The following is a 21,496-nucleotide window of genomic DNA, read 5'->3' on the forward strand; positions in this document are numbered from 1 at the left end:
CGTGGGGTCCTTGAGTATGCTGGCTGCTTTTCTGAGGCAGCGGGAAGTGTAGATGGAGTCAATGAATGGGAGGTTGGTTTGAGTGATGGACTGGGCTACTTTCACAACCCTTTGTAGTTTCTTGCGGTCTTGGTCAGAGCAGGAGCCATACCAAGCTGTGATTCAGGCAGATGGGATGCTTTCTATGGTAAATTGGTGAGAGTCGTAGTGGACATTTCCTTAGCCTCCTGAAAAAGTAGAGGCATTGATGGGCTTTCTTAACTGTAGCGTGAAGTATGTTAGCTCTTGTTGCAAAGGGATTAGAATATAACTTACTACAATTATACAAGACATCATTACAGCAACTCCTGAAGTTCAGTGTGTGGTTCTGTTCTCCTTTACTAAGCAAGGATATACTTGCATCAGAGGGAGTGCAACAAGGGTTCACTAGACTGGTTCCAATTGAGGGATTTGTCCGATATGATGAGATTGAATAGAAGAGACCTATGTTCTCTGGAGTTTAGAAGAATGAGAGGTAATCCAGTGAAAAAACATAGAATCCCTACAGGGCAGATGGAGGCCATTTGGCCCATCGAGTCTGTATTGACTCTCTGACAGAGCATCCCACCCAGAACCTATTCCTGTAACCCCCCATGTTTATCCCGCTAATCCCCCTAACCTTTGGACACTAAGGGATAATTTAGCATGGCCAATCCACCTAACCTGCAGATCTTTGGACTGTGGAAGGAAACCGGAGCACCCGGAGGAAACCCGTGAAGAGATGGGGAGAACATACAATCTCCACACAGACAGTGACCCGAGGCCAGAATTGAACCTGGGTCCCTGGGACTGTGAAGCAGCAGTGCTAACCACTGTGCCACCTTCCTAAGGGGTTTGACAGAGTAGATGCTGAGAAAATGTTTCTCCTGGCTAGGGAATCTAAACACGGTAATTGTCAGGATAAGGGATCAGCCTTTTTAGGACTGAAATGAGGAGACATTTCTGCATTCTAAGGGCTGTGAATCATTGGACTTCTCTAACCCAGATGCTCAGTTGTTGAGTATATTCAAGACAGAGATTGATAGTTTCTTGGGTACCAAGGGAATTAAGGGATAGGGGAATAAATGCAGAAAGCCAAGAACTTGTTCAATGATGGAGCAGGCTTGAAGGGGCAAATGACCTACTCCAGCTCCTATTACTCATGCTGTATTATAAAATATTATAGAATCAATTATTTGCTTTGTTAATAAGTTAAGAGCAATATATAACTAATTGTTTGCCACTCTGATACCCAGTACAGACGTGCTCATTGTAAATTAGCTGAACAGCAGGGATCAATATTTTATGGGAGTAGATGGGTAGAGGCATAAGGAGAGATAATTAACAAAAAATAGATAAAATAAACATGAATGATTTTTCCAACCCCTGTCCAAAACCACAATCCTTTGTCAAGCTTTGGATGGGACAACTTTCCATAACATTGAGCCAAACACTCCTTTCCATAGAATTATAGGTTATAGCACAGAAGGATGCCATTTGGCTATTTTATTTGGCTAATTTAACTAGCCCCACCACTCTGCACTCCCTAATTCCTGGACAAAACCCACGCCGACACGGGGAGAACATGCAAACTCTACACAGACAGTCACCCAAGGCCGGAATCGAACCTGGGTCCCTAGCGCTGTGAGGCAGCAGTGCTAACCACTCTGCCGCCGTCTCACCATATCTTCATGTGACTTCTGCGGTTTTTTCTTTTCCCAGTAGTAGTTCCTCAATGTTGATTCACTCGATGAGATGATTTGGCTCACTGTCCAGAACATTGCTGGATGCCCTTTCGAGTGACATGGCCTGTTAATGTTGATTGTTGTTGTTTTGGCTTGATTTCCTCTGGCCTGGAGCAAGCAGTCAATTGGCCTAATCAAACTGAATACAACGTCTTCCCTGTCTATACTATATTACAGGTCTTTCCATGCTGTTAAAGACTAGCATTTTCACCCATATGAAAGATATCATTGTGGCAGGTAACCAATGAGCAGTAACCAAGGAAGTAAGCAATCAAAAGCCCTCAATCACTGTGCTTTTACGTCTTGCCCCATTATCAAAAAGTGCACAAAAGGGTCAAAATAATTGCAAGTATTGAGATCACATAGAATCATAAAATCCTTACAGTGCAGAAGGGGCTGCAACAGAGCATCTTACCGAGGCCTCCCCCCCCACCATCCCCGTTATCCCATGCATTTTCCATGGCTAATCTCCCTAACCTACACATCTTGGGACACTTGATGGCTATTTAGCACAGCCAATCTACCTAGCCTACACATCGTTTTATTGTTAACTAATCAAAAATGCAAATACCAACATTTGAATTCCCATTGCAATTCCCATTCCCATTGGTCATTTCTTATAGAGATTGTTCCATCCAAGAATATAATTTGAAATCTAAATCAGAAATATATAACATTTAGATGTAGACATTTTTGGCGGAACTTCTACCCATGAGTCAGAGAATGTGTTCAGAATGTTTTCAAGTTTGTCAGTAGTGAGAGGTGTGGAGAATAATGACTTCAATATATCTGTACATGATTAACTTGTAATAGTGTGAAGTGTAAAGTCAAACCAGAGTTGTACAGGACAATTTATACACTGCCACGTTCAAGGTCTTTATAAGGTTTAGCAGAATTATCATCTTGAAATGGTGTGTGAAAAATAATATGTGTTTTTTTCTTCCCCTTCATTGCCAGCAATCTTGCTCTGTGTCTACCAACAGCTGACGCTGCAGCTGACTATACAAGTAAAACATCGCTGGCAGCGTTGTCGGAAATGTCACAAGTAGTGAGAAGTATGCAAGTTAGTATTCAATGTATTTCTAAAAGCATTTAATGTGTCATTCAATGCAAAATTATTTTCATTTTATTGAAAGATATTTTTTATTTCTTTCTTAGGATCAAGTGGGGAAAAAGCAGAAAGCTGTAAGTGTGGCCCTCCAATCTTAAACTAAGAAAGGCTAATGTTGACTCAACATACACAATGCATGTGGGGGTTTTGTGGAGGCTGCCCCTTTGCTTGGGGGAGGGTTCTCGATGCCTGTGGGAGGGGGGCCTGTAATTTAACTTCGGCACAGGGGCATCCTTTAAAAACAGCACCCCGAATCCTTGCATTGCTGCCAAGTTTAGGCCCCATCCTCCCAGCTGGCTGTGTGACCCTCAATAGCAGTTTGAAATTTCACAGAATGTTGTTGAATCAGGGTGAGAAAAGGTGGCTGTGAACCCGGCGAGTTTCACACGGTTTTTCCTCACCTGATCCAACACTCTGTAATTTGGGGAAAATTGTCACTCAGTGTGGATAATACAAATGTTGCACGTGAACTCAAAGTCTTATAAGAACTCTGCCAGCCAATACCCAGGGATGGACACACACTTGGACATTTCTGACTCTGCCCTTTAGGTCCCTCACTTTCTCATCTTGACTGCCTGACTGTTCTCCCCCACCATACCCAGGATGCCAGGCCCTTCCCACTTCACTTCTCCATGCCCCTGTGATCTCTCTGGAATGCTCTTCCGACCCCCCCGTCCCCACCCTGATCCTTCCTTGGATGGTTCTTCCACTCCTCCATGCCACCGACCCCACTGTACACCCATTCCCCACCATACCACTGACTCACCTTCACCGGTCCCGAGCCTCCATGCAAGCTGCCATTCTCCCGCTCCCCTTGCTTATGTCGTAGTGTTAAATGAGGGAAACCTCTGATCATAGAATCATAGAAACCCTACAGTGCAGAAGGAGGCCATTCGGCCCATCGAGTCTGCACTGGCCACAATCCCACCCAGGCCCTACCCCCACATGTGATCTTGCACACAATTGACTGGTGCCCACCAACATATACCCTGTGCCACCGCACTCACTTGCTTTGCTGACTTTACCTTGACGTAATTAAAAACATGTTTTATGCTAATAAATATTTGAGGCATGCAAATATACTACAAATTTGAACCCGCCACCGTCTGGCATGAGGCTTGGCACCCTTCTCCGTGTCTCAACCCACTGTCGTGAAATACTCACTACCCACTGCATAAAATAGCCCATATTGTTAAACTTTTACCCGCAGTATCTGCTTGTGTGCTGATTGTATCGAGATCTCAGATTATATAGAGCAAACAAAAATTAGTTTTATTGTCATACTAGGCTAATTTCAGGACCAGGGACCAACCCAGATCCAAAAAATAGATTAGCTGAATTGAAGAGTATTCTATTGGCAGTTTGCTAGGAAAAAGTGCAATTCTCCGATTCAAGCTGATAAGTGCTCTGTCGCCTTTTATCGGCATCTCCACATCATGCCTTTTATTCTCCAGAGCGGGTTTAATTCTTGAAATTTCCAGAATTTTGCACTGTATTGGGATGATGCATTTGCTCATGAGTGTGAATTATTGAGGGAGGCTGTTAATTCGCTGATAGCAATTCGGATCTTCTTTAGCTACTGTATGTGAAATTAAGTCAATCATCCTTTTTCTTGTTGCACCTTGCATCTTACTCACTTGGTATGTTTAAGTTTCCTCAATCTCTGTCGCCCCTGAAGCCAACAACTGAGGGGTAAATCACAGAATCCTTGTACATTGAAGTGTTGAGGAACACTGTTAGACCACAGGATATAGGAGCAGAATTAGGCCCTTCGGCCCATGGAGTCTGCTCCGCTATTAAATCATGTCTGATATGATTCTCATCCCCATTTTCCTGCCTTTTCCCCATAACCCTTGGTCCCCTTATTGATCAAGAACCTATCTAACTTTGTCTTAAAGACACTCAATGACCTGGCCTGCACAGCCTTCTGTGGCAATGAGTTCCACAGATTCACCGCCCTCTGGCTGAAGAAATTCCTCCTCATCTCAGTTTTAAAGGAGCATCCCTTCACTCTGAGGTTGTGTCCTCGAATTCTAGTCTCTCCCACTAGGGGAAACATCCTCTCCACGTCCACCCTATGAACAGAGTAGTCCCTTTATATGTTAAACATGTAGAGGGAGATGGTTCCAACTGATTGCTGACTCTTCCAAGTCTGCTCAATTTACATACATCTAGTCGGTTGGTACTACAGAATTTAAGTATTGTTTGAAAAAAAGAGGCATATCAAAGCTTTTCATCTTGCACGTTGAAAGTTTCTTATTCAGTATACATTGTTGTTTTCCCTTTATACTGAAGTTTCCTGATGAGTGCAAGATGAAAGATTCCGACATATCTCTTTATTCAGCAATAATCTACATACATCCTTGAACCTATATATGAAGATAAAGAAACTGCCACAAAACTAAAATTTGTTACAGACACTAATATCTCTCTCTTTCTTTTTAGGAATCACTTGTGAATGCTCATAAAAATGTACCAGTAAGTATTTGACAGACTTTTCTGAACAATTAAGACAGCTGAAAGGTTGAACCCTTCACTGTGCAGTTTGTTACCTAATGGAATATAAAACTGTTCATATAGTCCATATGTTGCTCCTGTTCTAGCATCAGCCTCCTCTCTAATTCCAATTGATTATTAGGGAGCTTTGTAGATGGTGGGTGGGTGAATGCGTGCACAAATTCTGCTGTTGGCATTCATAATAGTACCTGTCACATTGTAATTACATTCTTTCCAGAGTGAGTGCAGTTACAGTGGGATAAACGTACATAACAGTTTTCATTATAAATGTGGGCAGAGAGGACAAGATCTTCACAGATATTGGCAGAAGCCAGTAGAGGGTGGGGAAAAGCAGCATTGAAGCTGCCAGCAACAATGGTGGTGGAACTCAGGCTCAAAAACCTCAAAGGGCAGATCCCACAACATAATGCTGGCAGGATGGACTGTGATCTTGCCCCACCAGCAGCTTAATTTCACAAAGATCAGGGCATCATTTTTAAAGGCCGTCCCGGTGCACAATAGTTCACCAGGAAAACGCCCCCAACACCATCCTCTGGCACTGTCCAGGTGACCAGGGAGCAGTGCCTGAGCATAACCCTCTTTCCGCCCCTGAATGACGCACTCACCTGAGTCCCTCCCAGCTGCACACCTTGGGAGACCAGTTGGGTTTCACCCCAGTTTGCCCTTTTATAGGATGATTCAAGCATAGAGGCCTTATTATTAGATGCTAATGTATGGAAACAATGAAGTTTCCTCATGAATGCGAGTTGTCCAATGTTGGAAAACCTGCTACATCACTGGCAGGGGGAGGGGACAATTGAGTGACACGTTTAAGGCAGCGTGAAATGTGATTTGGGCTTCTCGTAAGATTTCTCGCTCCCATCGCAAAGCAACCTGAGAAAAACAGGAGCGGAAAATCCGAGCAAGAAATCTATAGTGGAAAAGATAGCCAGGATTGGTGCAAAGTTGTAAGTAAGGAGTAAGATTAACAAGAGCAGAGAAGTGAGGGTAATAAACAAAAAGTAAAATAGGGCAAACAAAAGACAGTTGAATATAACATGGGAAGGAACTATTGATGCAACTATCCTTCTCCTTGCTCAGAGGTCCAAAGAAGTTTTAAGAGTTTATTTTAGTGGAGCCAGGTCCTAAAAGAAAAGTATGAAAATGAATGAATTGGTTAGTTTTGTTGAAATTTGTTACAAATGATAAGTGGATTTTATAACTCTGGGGTTCCCAATGGCGATCTGACTATTTAATCCTCCTTTTGTCCATTACCAATGCTTATGTTCCTGTAATCCCTGCTTTCTCCTTTCCCACTTTCTGACATGCTTGTATTCTTTGCAGCAATGGCACCCTTCTCTGAGCACTTTTGCGAGCTCCAAAAACTCCAATGCTAAGAAACTTTAAAATGACCTGAATTTAAATTAACAATTTAGCTTCTATAAATTATCAATTCACATCATTTATTTCAGTCACACACCCATCAAACAATGATGCCAGAATTCTGCTTCCTATATCCTTCTGTTTCTTCACATCAGCCCTAAACGCCTGACTATATTCCAATCCCTATTATTGAAAATTACCTACCATTTTCGCTGACCCACTTAACTACCTTACACAGATTTCACTTTCAATTTATCACTGTCTCCTTAATGATTTCCTGCTCCAAAATTCAAATTCCCCAATGCCACCCACTGAATTGATTACTACTACGGATCTAAATACTCCTTGAATACTAATTGGAGAATCATTAGTTAGTTTTCTCCCTCACTATACTCCTTAAGTGCTAACAATCCCTACCAAAATACCCATTAGGTTCCAACTACTCAGTACTCCCAGTGCTTCACCTCCTTCATCCATTTAACTACTTACACAATCTTCCCACAAGGTTTTTACAAAGTCATAAACTTCCCGACAAACCACTTTGTCTCAGCTACAAGAGAAATGTTGCAACAAATCCACTTCCTCCTACTTGTGATGATTGTAATGGGAAATCAACTGTGTGCCTGTGCGTGCGTGTGTTTGTCGGATAATTAATGCATTTATTACATCTGCTGTATGTGGTTAGAATGAGGAGAGAAGTTTTTTTATTCTTTTATGGAATGTGTTGCCCGTCCCTAATTGCCCTTGAACCAAGGCATGTCATTTCAAAGGGCAGTTAAGAGTCAACCACATTGACTGGTTATCTTTCTTCACTGTCTGTGCTCTCAATGTCCAACTCCACAATCTATCCTGTTTCATTCAACAAAACCATTCTTTTACAAAAGCTGTTGAAGTAGCCATTACTATGTATTTGCATATGGAAGAATAACTGCCTTCTATTTTCATCAAAACACATTTTTTTCTTTTAGGAATTAAGGTTGTACACGCCCGAACAGGTATCTGTAAGTATTAAGTACTGGCATGCCATAATTTTCTGTGCTAATTAGATAAGTTAAAAGATTGAGTAGTCTATTGCCTAGCTGGATAATTGAATTGATCACAGATTCCTGTGAACTAGGAGGCTGTAGCTATAACTTTGGCTTTCTCTCCAGCTATGTGTGAATGATGGGACGCTGGGTTGTAGGGTGAGTTCCTATGTACGTATTTAAAATTGAACAGGCTGTGATAGAGATCTATAATCTGTAACCTCTTCATATCACACACTGGAAAGTCAGATCCCTTCCCTCTTAAACTGTTGGTTGGTCATTTCATTGAAGTGTTCCACGTGTTCTTAAATAGAATGCACAGTGGTTAGAACTACTGCCTCACAGCGCCAGGGACCCAGATTTGATCCAGCCTTGGGTGACTGCCTGTGTGGAGTTTGCACATTCTCCCTGTGTCTGCATAGGTTTCCTTCAGGTGCTCCGGATATCCTCTCTCAGTCCACCTGTAATCTCTTCATTCTACAGTCCAAAGATATGCAGGTTAGGTGAATTGATTATGGTAAATTGCCCTTAGTGTCCCGGGATGTATCAGTTAGAATAATTAGCCATGGTGAATGTGTGGGGTCACGAGGAAGGGGCTGGGGGGAGAGCCTGGGTAAGATACCCTGCCAGAGAGACGGTGCAGGCTCAGTGGGCCGAATAGCCTCCTTCTGCATTGTATGGATTCTATGAAAATATGCCACCCTGGCCAGTGATCAATTTGGCAGATCTGGTATCAGCATCCAGGACTGCAAATAGATTCCTCGACTGTAACGCCCTCTAGTTTCCAACATACTGCTGCCAAGAGAAGGGCATTGGCAATTTCTGCTAGCGGGTAGGATTAATTATAACTCATGTATACTATTGTGCATCTCCTGAAGCTGTCTGTGGCAGGACCTTTTGACAGCACATTTATAATGTAGTGTTGTGCATAACGTTAGCAGAAAGGGTTGATCTCTTGAACCTCCCACTACCTAACACACTGTTGAGTGCATCTAAACTTAATTTAGGAACATTGACTGATTTTATGTCAAAAGAAATATTTAGTGATTCTCCACATTGAAACTAGTCTGGCTCATAATTCAACACAAAATGTGGGAGAGTGGAAATCTGCAGCAATACTCCCATTATTTGAATGGGCAAGAAAAGCAGAATATTCACATGAGGAATTGAGTGAGGTGCCATACATGTGGAACTATAGGGATCTGTGCCTTTAGTTTCAAGTTATTTATTAGTGTCACAAGTAGACAATGAAGTTACTGTGAAAATCCCTTAGTTGCTGCACTCTAGTGCCTGTTTGGGTAAACTAAGGGAGAATTTAGCATGGCCAATGCACCTAACCAGCATGTCTTTCTCACTGTGGGAGGAAACTGGAGCTCCCAGAGGAAAACCCATGTAGACACGGGCAGAATGTGCAGACTCCACACAGACAGTGACCCAAGTCCGGAATCGAACCCGGGACCCTGGCGCTGAGAGGCAGCAGTGCAAACCACTGTGCCACCGTTTTATTTAGGAGAAGAAAGGGAAAATTGGCAAGTTGAAGGGGGACATTCCCCAATTATTCCCTGTTAAATATTGTCACGACGAATTTTAATATTTGATTCTGTAACACCGAAGGAAACTATAGGTTACAGGAGGCGGATATTTAAAACAAGTCTGCATAGTTGGGGGAGGTCTTCCTGAACGTTACACGGATGCAGTGTCAGAGCCTGTAACATCTTGACAGGGCAATGGGACCCTGTGCGAGAACCTCTCCGGCTATGTCGAGGGCATCCTGAAACCCATTGTACAAAGAACCCCCAGCTTTTGTCGCGACACTACGGACTTCCTACAGAAACTCGGCACACATGGAGCAGTTGAACCAGGAGCACTCCTCGTCACAATGGATGTCTCGGCACTCTACACCAGCATCCCCCATGACGATGGCATTGCTGCAACGGCCTCAGTGCTCAGCGCCGACAACTGCCAGTTTCCAGATGCAATTTTACAACTCATCCACTTCATCCTGGACCACAATATCTTCACCTTCAACAACGAGTTCTTCATCCAGACACACGGAACAGCCATGGGGACCAAATTCGCACCTCAATGTGCCAACATCTTCATGCACAGGTTCGAACAAGGCTTCTTCACCGCACGGGACCTTCAACCGACGCTATACACAAGATACATCGATGACATTTTCTTCCTTTGGACTCATGGTGAACAATCACTGAAACAACTCTATGACGACATCAACAAGTTCCATCCCACCATCAGAGTCACCATGGACTACTCTCCGGAATCGGTTGCATTCTTGGACACACGCATCTCCATAAAGGACGGTCACCTCAGCACCTCACTGTACCGCAAGCCCACGGATAACCTCACAATGCTCCACTTCTCCAGCTTCCACCCTAAACACGTTAAAGAAGCCATCCCCTACGGACAAGCACTCCGTATACACAGGATCTGCTCGGATGAGGAGGATCGCAACAGACACCTCCAGACGCTGAAAGATGCCCTCATAAGAACAGGATATAGCGCTCGACTCATTGATCAACAGTTCCAACGCGCCACAGCGAAAAACCGCACCGACCTCCTCAGAAGACAAACACGGGACACAGTGGACAGAGTACCCTTCGTTGTCCAGTACTTCCCCGGAGCGGAGAAGCTACGGCATCTCCTCCGGAGCCTTCAACATGTCATTGATGAAGACGAACATGTCGCCAAGGCCATCCCCGCACCCCAACTTCTTGCCTTCAAACAACCGCACAACCTCAAACAGACCATTGTCCGCAGCAAACTACCCAGCCTTCAGGAGAACAGTGACCACAACACCACACAACACTGCCACAGCAATCTCTGCAAGACGTGCCGGATCATCGACACAGATGCCATCATCTCACGTGAGAACACCATCCACCAGGTACACGGTACATATGCTTGCAACTCGGCCAACATCTACCTGATACGCTGCAGGAAAGGGTGTCCCGAGGCGTGGTACATTGGGGAAACTATGCAGACGCTGCGACAACGGATGAATGAACACCGTTTGACAATCACCAGGCAAGACTGTTCTCTTCCTGTTGGGGAGCACTTCAGTGGTCACGGGCATTCGGCCTCTGATATTCGGGTAAGCGTTCTCCAACACGGCGCAGAGTCGCTGAGCAGAAACTGATAGCCAAGTTCCACACACACGAGGACGGCGTCAACCGGGATATTGGGTTCATGTCACACTATTTGTAACCCCCACAGTTGCCTGGACCTGCAGAGTTTCACTGGCTGTCTTGTCTGGAGACAATACACATCTTTTTAGCCTGTCTTGATGCTCTCTCCACTCCCATTGTTTTGTTTCTTAAAGACTTGATTAGCTGTAAGTATTCGCATTCCAACCATTATTCATGTAAATTGAGTCTGTGTCTTTATAAGCTCTGTTTGTGAACAGAATTCCCACTCACCTGAAGAAGGGGCTTAGAGCTCCGAAAGCTTGTGTGGCTTTTGCTACCAAATAAACCTGTTGGACTTTAACCTGGTGTTGTTAAACTTCTTACTGTGTTTACCCCAGTCCAACACCGGCATCTCCACATCTGGAATAGATGGCAGAGAGGAAAAGGGGAAGTAAAGGGGCTTTGGGAGCGAGCAACAAGGGGAGTGGGAGGATATGAGGAGAGCGGTGAAGAGAGTGTGAGGGGCATGATGAAGTAATATTTAATCTGCTTTCTTTTTCCTCCAGAGAGACTGTTTTGAAACTGCTTTCAATTGCTTCATTGAAGAACTGAAAGTTTTGTACCGTGAATTTTCATTTGATTCTTTCAAATTCACAAACCATGAAAGGCTGGATAGAGATGCAAAAGGATTATCTAAATTTACCCGGGTAAGTAGCGTTTTAATACCATATTAAACATTTTGGCCTTGGCGAGGGGAGGAACCATTTGAATAACTGGTACCTGTGTGTTATCTTCACGATAGAACATCTGTTGTGCAAATCTCTTCAAGTTACCCGGGGATTAGTCAGGCAGAGGAATTGATGAACATTTATCGAATCCCTCACATGTCTAGTAGGCAAATAAGCAGCGCCATTTTCTTTCCCTTAATCTACCTCACGGGGACGTAATCCCAGAGTGATTTGATTGAGACTGCTTTCAGATTCATTAAAGAACTGAATGTTTTACCCCTCTTTGAAATGGTGCCAAGGAAGAGCAGAGGGAATTTTCTCTGTTTGATATTGCTAACGAAATTATAAATAGGTTCTTTAGTCAGAAATTTAGCAGACAGCTGCCTGACAAATTTAGATTCAGGCTACCATATGTGCACAAAATAAATGCAATGCGCATTGTATAGCGGATTTTCTGATAGTTGACCATTTTGTCATCAATTCACTAGGTCGAATATATAACTGACCTACTGAAGGAAAATTTGACTGAGTCAATAATAGAAAATAGAAATTTACTTGTCCTTTCACGCATCAGGTTGCAAAGTTTATCTATCTGTGTCATCTCTCCTCTTCCTCCTGCTTTTTTTAATGTTCTTTCATTTCTGAAGTCATTTTGTACAGAGTCTCGTGGTTTCCTGGAAGAACCTAGGTCTGGGATTTTTTTTCACTCTGTGTCATAGAATAAAATCCCTTTAGTACAGAAGGAGGCCATTCGGGCCATTGAGTCTGACAGGGCATCTTGCCCAGGCCCACTTCCTGCCCTATCCCTGTAACCCCATGCATTTATCCCGCTGATCCACCAAACCTGTACATCTTTGGACTGTGGGAGGAAACCCACGCAGACACGGGGAGAAAATGCAAACTCAATGCAAACTCCATGCAGTGAGTCAGCCAAGGCTGGAATCGAACCTGGGTCTCTGGTGCTGTGAGGCAGCAGTGCTCACGATTGTGCCAACGTGCCGCCCCTGCGTCTTGATACATTTCCAATGGACTTGTGCCCAGGAACGTGTATAATTGGGGCACGGGGCAAATAAGCAGCAAGAAAGACCTCAGATAATTGAATGAAAGTGATTTATGGGTAAGGTGCCCAAATCTACTCAATCTTTTCATGATCATCTGCTAAGTGTGGGGATAGCAGGGTGGGGAGGGGAGGTCAAGACCAAGGGAATGGGCAGAGCAGGTTAGGGGTTTTGGTAGAGAGGCCGGGGTTGTGGGGTGGAGAAGGACCTGCAGGTCTGAACCTTCTCGGGGTGGGGGGGGAATGCCCAATGCCTGCCCACCACCTCCACTTTCTCACCTGAGGCTGAAGCACGGTCCATTTTTGAGCCTCTCTCCTGACCCTGAACTCCTACCAGCCTGAAAATTGTGGTTGGCCAGGAAGCTGCCCTTAAGGGACCAATAGCAGAATTTTACATTCCCCTCTAAAATTTCCCAGGCAGCCTTCCCACCAGGCTCTGGCCCACCCTGACCTCTCTGCAACTTCACAGCAGGCCAGTCCCCACCTGTCCAAGCATAAAATAGTGGTGAGGTTGTGACAGGTGGGAGTCCAGTGAGAAGGCTGTCCGAGAAATTCTATGGTCACCGCGCAGTGGGAATGTGCAAAATTTACGTTCAAAGTGTAAACCTAGAAAAGTACTTGATTGCTTCATCACAAGTTAACGGCAGCTCATAAGTATCCTCGCGTTTGACTCCACATTGCTGTCCCCATTTGGCTGTAACCTGAATAGAATTATCCCACATTTAATGAGAGGAGTGGGGAGTTTGTTATATTTACTGAAATCATAAACGCATGTATTAAGGCCGCATTTACGATGTCACCTTAAATAAAGGGGAGCAGAAATGTTTCCTCCATGTCTGCAACTTCTTGATTCCATTTCGCTTTCTATCCAGACTTGCAAAGTTATTTCCTCTCGTTGCCTGAGTTGCGTTTGAAAGCAAACTATTAAATCTAATGTATCAGATCCACGCCTGAGTACAAATATATTGCAGTGTAATTGGATCTCCCCTTTGAGTGCCTTTTCAGTATTCTATTTGGTCATTTGGTACTGGGCTCTGATTTATTTTTACTTCTTTGGGCAGCAAGGTGGCACAGTGGTTAACACTGCTGCCTCACAGCTCAATGGACCTGGGTTCAATTCCAGCCTCGGGTGACTGTCTGGCCAGAAGTTTACCGGCCCGCCTGCCACGGGAATCGGAGCAGGTGAGGGGCGGACCATGGAAAGATCCGTTGACCTAGGGTGGGATTTTACGGTTTTGGGATGAGCGAGGTTATAAAATCCCACCCTCTGTGTGGTGTTTGCACGTTCTCCCCGTGTCTGCGTGGGTTTCCTCCGGGTGCTCCGGTCCTTCCCACAGTTCAAAGATGTGTGGGTTAGGTGGATTGCTCAATTGCCCCTTAGTGTCAGGGAGATTAGCTGGGTAAATGCGTGTGGTTATGGTGATAGGGCCTGTGTGGGATTGTTGTCAGTGCAGGTTCGAATGACCACTTTCTGCGCTGTAGGGATTCTATGATTCTTTACCATTTAGGGGAGATGATGGCCTAGTGGTATTATCACTAGACTATTAATCCAGAAACTCAGCTAATGTTCTGGGGACCCGGGTTCGTATCCCTCCATGGCAGTTTTGAATTCAATAAAAAATATTTGGAGTTAATCTACTGATGACCATGAAACCATTGTCAATTGTTGGAAAACCCCCCTGGTTCACTAATGTCCCTTTTAGGAAAGGAAATCAGCCGTCTTTACTCGGTCTGGCCTACTTTCGACTCCAGAGCTACAGCAATGTGGTTGACTCTCAACTGCACTCTGAAATGGCCTAGCCAAGGGTCAGTAGGGATGGGCAATAAATGCTGGCCAGGTGAGATTAGGTTAAGCAGGTACATTGCATTAAAATTGGTGTACAAAGATCTTTTGTTGTTGTTGTAGTCCTAACCCTGTGTTTTCAATGTAGCCAGAGAACTGTACAAGATGTGAAGAATTCGAAGAGAAAAATGTAACAGATTTTCTTAAGGCCTTTGAAGTTCTTCTTCAGCATATGTATAAAGGATTATAATACTTCTTGTATAAACCATATTGCATGGTATGGAAATTGTGAAGTATGATTTTTTTTATATCAAAATGAGTTTTTATAAGTTTGATTTTTTTAATTTAACTTAACCTCATGTATTGTATGCAAATGCACAAAATTTAATGTTTATATTGTGTATATATATTTTTATGGAAACTATAGTGAAATTTATTTTCTTTGTAAATGATGGAGCTATGAATTACATAATATGAAGTTCATAATATGTACAGTGCATAAAAACTGTATGGATAATTTTCACTAATCCAATCAAAAATATGTAGACTTTGTCAGAATCTCTTCCAATAATACCAGTTTTTGGAGTTATAAAGAGGTTCTGGGCCAGGGGAAAGAGTTAAAACAAAACATTGATGTATGTTTAGCCATTTAACAATCAGATTCAGATGTGATTTGGAATGTACCTTTAATATGCAATTGATTTAAAATTACAAAAAAGTTTTTAAAATGACGTGTGCCTAAACTTCTCCCCACCTCCTGCTCCTCTCACTCAACTTGACTTTGATCAGAGGGCATGATAGAATTAAATCATAGGATCAGAAAGAGGCAAGTTTCAGATAAAAGACTAAACTAAACACTGGATGACTAACATGTTATGGCTCCCTTTTGACACAACTGATGGTGCTAAAGGGTAAAGCTGCTTCTGTTCTTTTTGGTTTTAATGTATTTCTACACAACCTGAGCTCTTTACGTAGTCGGCAGGAACCCTGGCACCTGAAGAGTCAGTGGGGAATGCATCCCTGCCCATCACGGAGGCCCCAGAGCCATTTAACTCTCTGATTCACTCTTCAAAGTGCTGGGGTCCAGGACCAGGCAAATGTGTGGAGATTTTCAGCAAGGAAAGAAGGGGAGGTCTGGGGAAGTTGGGGAGAGAGTGGTGAGGTCTTGTTGGGGGAACATCAGGTCAGGAGAAAGAACACCTGTGGTGAGTAAGCCTTGGGAAAGGCTGCCTGATGTGGAATGGGAGCCCTTGAGGGAAGTGTCACTACCTTAACACCTGAGGCCCTAATAGGGAGACCTGCCGGGCTTCTCTGTCTCTGAATTCTTCCTGCAATCCTCAAAATCAAGGCCTGGGGGGGAAATGTTCTGGGGCCTTAATTGGGGAACGGTTAATTGGACTGCCCTAGGTCTTGCCCCCTTCTCCATAGAATTGCGGGCAGATGTCGGACAGGCAAGAGTGTGACAGGAGGGCCAACCAGGGAACTTTACAGGCCCACACGCCTGCAAATCTGCCACTGGGATGCGTTAAATTCTACCACTTCTATTTTCTTAAAATATCATCGTTGAAACAGCTCGGATGATGTTCTGGATATAATGGATACAATGAGGGTCACACCCACCAGCTGGAGAGCTGACGGGAACCTCGCGTCATCTCTTTTCGGGAAGGATTGCTGAATTTGCCACTCAGGCACTTGACAGGCCAGCAAAAGGCCTTCCCTGAATTCAAGGAACCCGGAGCGGAAATACCACCAAAGCCACTGGTCTTCCCGCCATGAGCTTAATCAGAGTGAAATCAGGAAAGTATCAGGGTCCCAACTTGCCACCCTCCCACAGAATTAAATCTCACCCAGCATCTCAGATTTGAATTACGCTGCAGTGACTAGGATAACAATTGACACGAGGATCTGGGTTTTCACATTAGAATGCCAATAGTAGCCTGTTCATTTCAATAGGTTAAAATATGATTGGGCAACCTCTCTCTTCATGCAAAAATGAAGTCTAGAATTTATTTTTTGCAACCTTCTTTCAAAACTTTGCTCTACGTGCCATATCCTATTTTTAATAGTTAATAAAAATGTTGGGAATGACTTGATGTGGGCACTACCAAAGGAGTACAAATGTTGGACAGAATCGGAGCTTGGGGGCAGGAATTTTCATCCGTGGGTCAGTGTGCCTACACACACTCACCCCCCCCCCCCCACCCCTCCCCCCCTCACTTCCCACCCACCCTGAGATCTGCATGAAGATTCCAAGGGTTCCTCGTCTTCACAGCAGAGACCGTTTAAAGTAAATTCAATGCTGATCCATGATGGTTACAGTGCCCAGGGCACAGGGTTTTAACACCAGGCCCAAGTCACCACCAATCGCCACCTGCTCAGAATCACTTTAGTTTCCACTTGGCTTGTTTATAATAGACAAGCGAAGTAAGAGTTGGCACAGATGCCAACCTGGCAAGAGGCTTATATTCACTGGAGTTCAAGAACAATGAAATGTGATCTCATTGAAAGATACAATATTCAGAAGGGGCTGATACAGAGATCGTTTCTGCTGGTTGGAAAATCTAAAACCCAGGGACACCATCTCAGGAATGTGGGGCCATTCATTTAGGACAGAGATGAAGAGAAATCACTTAAAGGGCCTTTGGAACTCAAGATCCTGGATTCTCCATCACTGAATATTTTAAGGCTAGGGTAGATTGATTTTTGGTCTGTCAGGGGCATCAAGATAATGGGGGGAGCAGACAGGAAAGTGGAATGGAAGCCGAAGATCAGCCATGATATTGACTCGCAGGGCAAGCTGTACATGCCATGTGGTCTACTCCTGCTCCTATTCCCTGTGTTCTTATCAGTGCTCTGTCAGCTCCAGTGACACCACCAAGTGATAATCTACCAATCTCAGGCAGCCAGTTTACCCATCTCAGTGACAATCAATAGCTTGAGAGTAACTGAGCCATGGGTGACAACTAAACATAATGCTCTCTCCCAATGTGCAGATTCATAGCCACATCTATAAATGTTCCCTTAAGTTGCTTCTATCGTACAATAATGTAATCCCGAGGAGGTAACCAGATGATGAACCAGCCATAAAGCTACATATTTTTCTATAAGCCAATATTAGTCATATTTACAAAAAAATATATAGCCAGTGCTAATTTCCTCCTTTATAGTAGTTCCAGCTAGATTTTATTGGGGTGCTGCTGTTTTCAACTGGGCATTCAAATTGCCACCTGAATTATTCACTGTTAACCCATTACAGCTTTTGTTTAAAATAATAGGCAGGTCTCCCTTTAAGCAATAAGGGAAAGTTTGACTGTTCTGTGCATAGCACTTTCAAAACCCTGCCCATCTTGGAAACAGAATTCTTTTTTGGAAAAAAAGTGTACTTACACAAAAATGAATCTTGCCCTGTAATGTTTGTACAGTGACATGCAATGGAACTGATGTTGAAGTTTTATTTCTTCCCCATATAATGTGTAATAATTCTTAAATTGGGTGGAAATATGTATTATTCCTCACAAACTCAATCCTGTGCCATAGATAATGCAATTATTGATAATTTTATTGATGTTGATAATTTTGTGATCTCCAGCTGATGAGGAACTGTATCTTTAGTATTAAAAATTTTCCACTAAAATGCGGTAATTGAATATAAAAGTATCTGCTTTAACACTATTAAAATCAGATGTTCACATGTATGTGTTCAGCTCCAATTTGTATTGGAATTCAATGATTTTGTCCTATTCTTGAGTTTGACCTGCGTGAACAAATTATTTGCCCAAGTGCCAAATAAATTCCATTAATTTCTGGTTGGCTAAAGAAAATAACCAGTATGTGTACTTGATGCTTAGGAGAACAAACCTTGATTTTTAAAAATGGAGAGTTTAGTTTCCAGATAGAGGCCTGAATTTTTTGCCCATTGGACATGTGCATTTGGTGGGCCTGGAAGCGGGTGGCGCTATTGGCCCCGGAGCGCAATTTCACACCGGCTGGCCAATTCACAGCCATCCAGCATGCAACGTGCTCTGTGAAAGGCTGAGTGCTGTGTTGAAACTATGTCACAAGAGTCCAGGCAGCACAATCATCAGCACAGTCCCTCAGGCACATTGGTTAATTTTATCCGAGCCCTGACTCTCACCCCACCCTGGATTGAAGTTGCAGCTAAAACGTAAAGGTCGCCTTGTTAATCGGCCCACCCACCAACCAGTAAAGGCAGAATGGCCAATGTCAAACCAGCCAAGTGGTGTTTAATTAATTTAAATTAGATTCCTGATTGGCGGCGGGTGTGCTTCCGACTCGCGCGCCCACCCGCCGACCGATGCATCACATGAGGGCACAGTGACACCTGGATGTGCGCCCGACATCATCTCACCCGATTCTACTATGTGCTCCTGGGTTGGGAGCGCACCCTAACCTTCTGCATAAAATTCCGGCCGGAGTTTTGCCGTCAGTTTTCAGCATCGTTCAAATCAATTAACACAATTCCGAAATAATTGAAATTAGAAAGTTCAACCTCGAGGTGGAATCTTCCGGCCGTTCACACCGGTGGGATTTTCCGGTCCCGCTGCAGTGAACAGAGATTTGGCTGGGCACCAAATTCTCCATCCTCACTGCAGCGACGACAGGCAGTGAACAGCCAGTAAGATTGCGCCAGTGTTTTCTTAGTTGAATATTATTTTTAAGTAACTATCACAGGAATGTCTCAAAGAATGATTGTGATGCATTTATTTTAAGTTTGGAATAATACCGACTGTTAATTTTGATGGGGGAATGGCCGTTACTTTGTTTGTCAAATTGGATTCGGGGTTAATTGCATGACAGTGGGTATGACCAAGTAACTGAAACTTGCCCATGTGTATCATTGATCGGGTTACAGTAGGCACAGTATCAGAAAATACGGTGCCTAAAAATGGGCCTGCTGCTGAATCTCATTCGTAAGTTGATATCTCTGGAAATTGTTGACTCGGGCCGCTTCCCATTGGCAAAGGTGCACAAGCTTTGTCAGATATGTTTGGTGAGTGGAATATAGCGTAAAGATCAGTGTTAACTTCCAATTGAGCCATGAAGATAGGGAGGCTGGAAAATACCTGCAGGCAATAGTGAGGAGGGTGTGTGATTAGCAAACAAGAAACGCTGTTTATATCTATATAGGGTGAAGATGGGTATTGCGGGATGCCTAAGATGCCGGACTTGGGAGGAGCGCAGGGATCTGGAATGCTAGTGATGCATTTATTTTAAATTTGGAATAATACCAACTGTTGATTTTGATGGGGGAATGGCCGTCGGGCTGGAGGAGGTTACAGAGATAGCGAGGAGTGAAACCATAGAGGGAGTTGAAAATGTGGATGATCGTATTAAAAATTGAGCTGTTGCCAGCCCAGGAGGTAATGAAAGCAAGCGGTGATGGGTGAAATGGGACTTGAAATAAGTTGAGACACAGGCAGAGTTTTAGATGAGATTACGTTTACGTTGAGTGAAAGATGGGAGGCCGGCCAGGACAAACGATTCAGATAGCTCAGAGGTAACGAAAAGCACGAATGAGGGTTTTAGCAGCAGTTGAGCTGAGGTAGGTCTGGAATTGGGTGACGTTACAAAGGTGGAAGCAGGCAATCTTCGTGATGGGACAGAAGTTCATCTCTGGGTCAAGGTCAACATTTGGGTTGTGAACACCTTGGCTCGGTTTCAGGCAGTGTACCCGAGCAGTGTGGCGACTGCTCGGATTTTCACAGTAACTTCATTGCAGTGTTAATGTAAGCCTACTTGTGACACAAATAAATAAACATCCATGAGACCCACCTTCTGCTCCCTCAACCCTATTCCCATGAAAATGCTGACCACCCAATTTCCTTCCCTGATCCCCATGTTAGCTGGCATTGTTAATGGCTCTTGATCTTCAGGTACTGTCCCTCCTGTAAATCTTGTCATCACCTCATTCCTTAAACAAAATGCAGATAAGGAGGAATAGTCTCAAAAAAATCAGAGCTAAACCTCTCAGGAGTGAAATCAGGAAACACCTCTACATGTAAAAAACGGTAGAAGACCATAAGACACAGGAGCAGAAGTAGGTCATTCAGTCCATCGAATCTGCTACATCATTCAATGAGTTCATGACTAATCTGCTATGATAATCCTCAATTCCACTTTCCATCCTTGTCTCCTTGATTCCTTACTGATTAAAAATCTTGAACATACATAACAACCCAACCTCTCCAGTCTTCCGCAGTAAAGAATTCCACAGATTCACTACCCTCTGGGAGAAAACAATCATCTTCATCTCGGTCTTAAATGTCTTACTGTGAGATCACGCCCTCTGGTCCTGGACTCTCTCACAAGGGTAAACAATTTCTCTATTTTTATACTCCATTCCCTTTGAAACAAAGGCCAACATTGCATTTGCCTTCCCTGTTACCTGCTGAACTTGCATGCTAACTTTTTGTGATTTATGCAAAAGGACCCCAAATCCCTCTGAGCTTCAGCTTTCTGAAGTCTTTCTCTATTTAAATAATATTCAGCACCTTTATTCTCCCTACCAAAGTGCTTAGCTTCACATTTTCCGACATTATTGCCAGAATTCTACCACCTCGCCCGCCACGGAACGGGCAAGGGTCCGACAACGGAAATCTCTGGATGAGACTGTAAAATCCCAACCTATTTTTGTCCACTCACTTAACCTGCCTATATCCCTCTCTAAGCTCTTTGTGTCATCTTCACCACTTGCCACCTCACCTGGTTTTGTGTCATCCTCAAACTTGGCAATAGCACATTCTCTTCACTTGTCCAAGCCATTAATATATATTGTAAATATTTGTGGCCCAAGCACTGATCCCTGTGGCACTCCACTAGTTACAGGTTGCCATCCTGAGAATACCCCTCTTGTCACAACTCTCTGTCTTCCAATAGTTAGCCAATTCTCTATCCATGCTAATATACTACCCCCAATGCCATGAGTTCTTATCTTATTAAGCAGCCTTTTGCATGGTACCTTAGTGAATGCTTTTTGGAAATCC

At 43.7% G+C, this 21,496-nt stretch overlaps 1 protein-coding gene across 1 annotated transcript in view; it reads left to right on the plus strand.

Annotated features, from left to right (window-relative positions):
- LOC144492625 (interleukin-15-like) overlaps window positions 1-18,183 on the plus strand; it is a 61,664-nt gene extending 43,481 nt beyond the window's left edge. Inside the window, exons 3-8 of the mRNA XM_078210850.1 lie at window positions 2,721-2,826; window positions 2,922-2,948; window positions 5,320-5,352; window positions 7,722-7,754; window positions 11,491-11,631; window positions 14,641-18,183. Coding sequence (XP_078066976.1) covers window positions 2,721-2,826; window positions 2,922-2,948; window positions 5,320-5,352; window positions 7,722-7,754; window positions 11,491-11,631; window positions 14,641-14,742 — 442 coding nt within the window. The 3' untranslated portion in view covers window positions 14,743-18,183. The remainder of the gene's footprint in view (window positions 1-2,720; window positions 2,827-2,921; window positions 2,949-5,319; window positions 5,353-7,721; window positions 7,755-11,490; window positions 11,632-14,640) is intronic.
- The last annotated feature ends 3,313 nt before the right edge of the window (window positions 18,184-21,496 follow it).

Source organism: Mustelus asterias, chromosome 1 (assembly GCF_964213995.1).
Source record: "Mustelus asterias chromosome 1, sMusAst1.hap1.1, whole genome shotgun sequence".
Taxonomy (NCBI): Eukaryota; Metazoa; Chordata; class Chondrichthyes; order Carcharhiniformes; family Triakidae; genus Mustelus; species Mustelus asterias.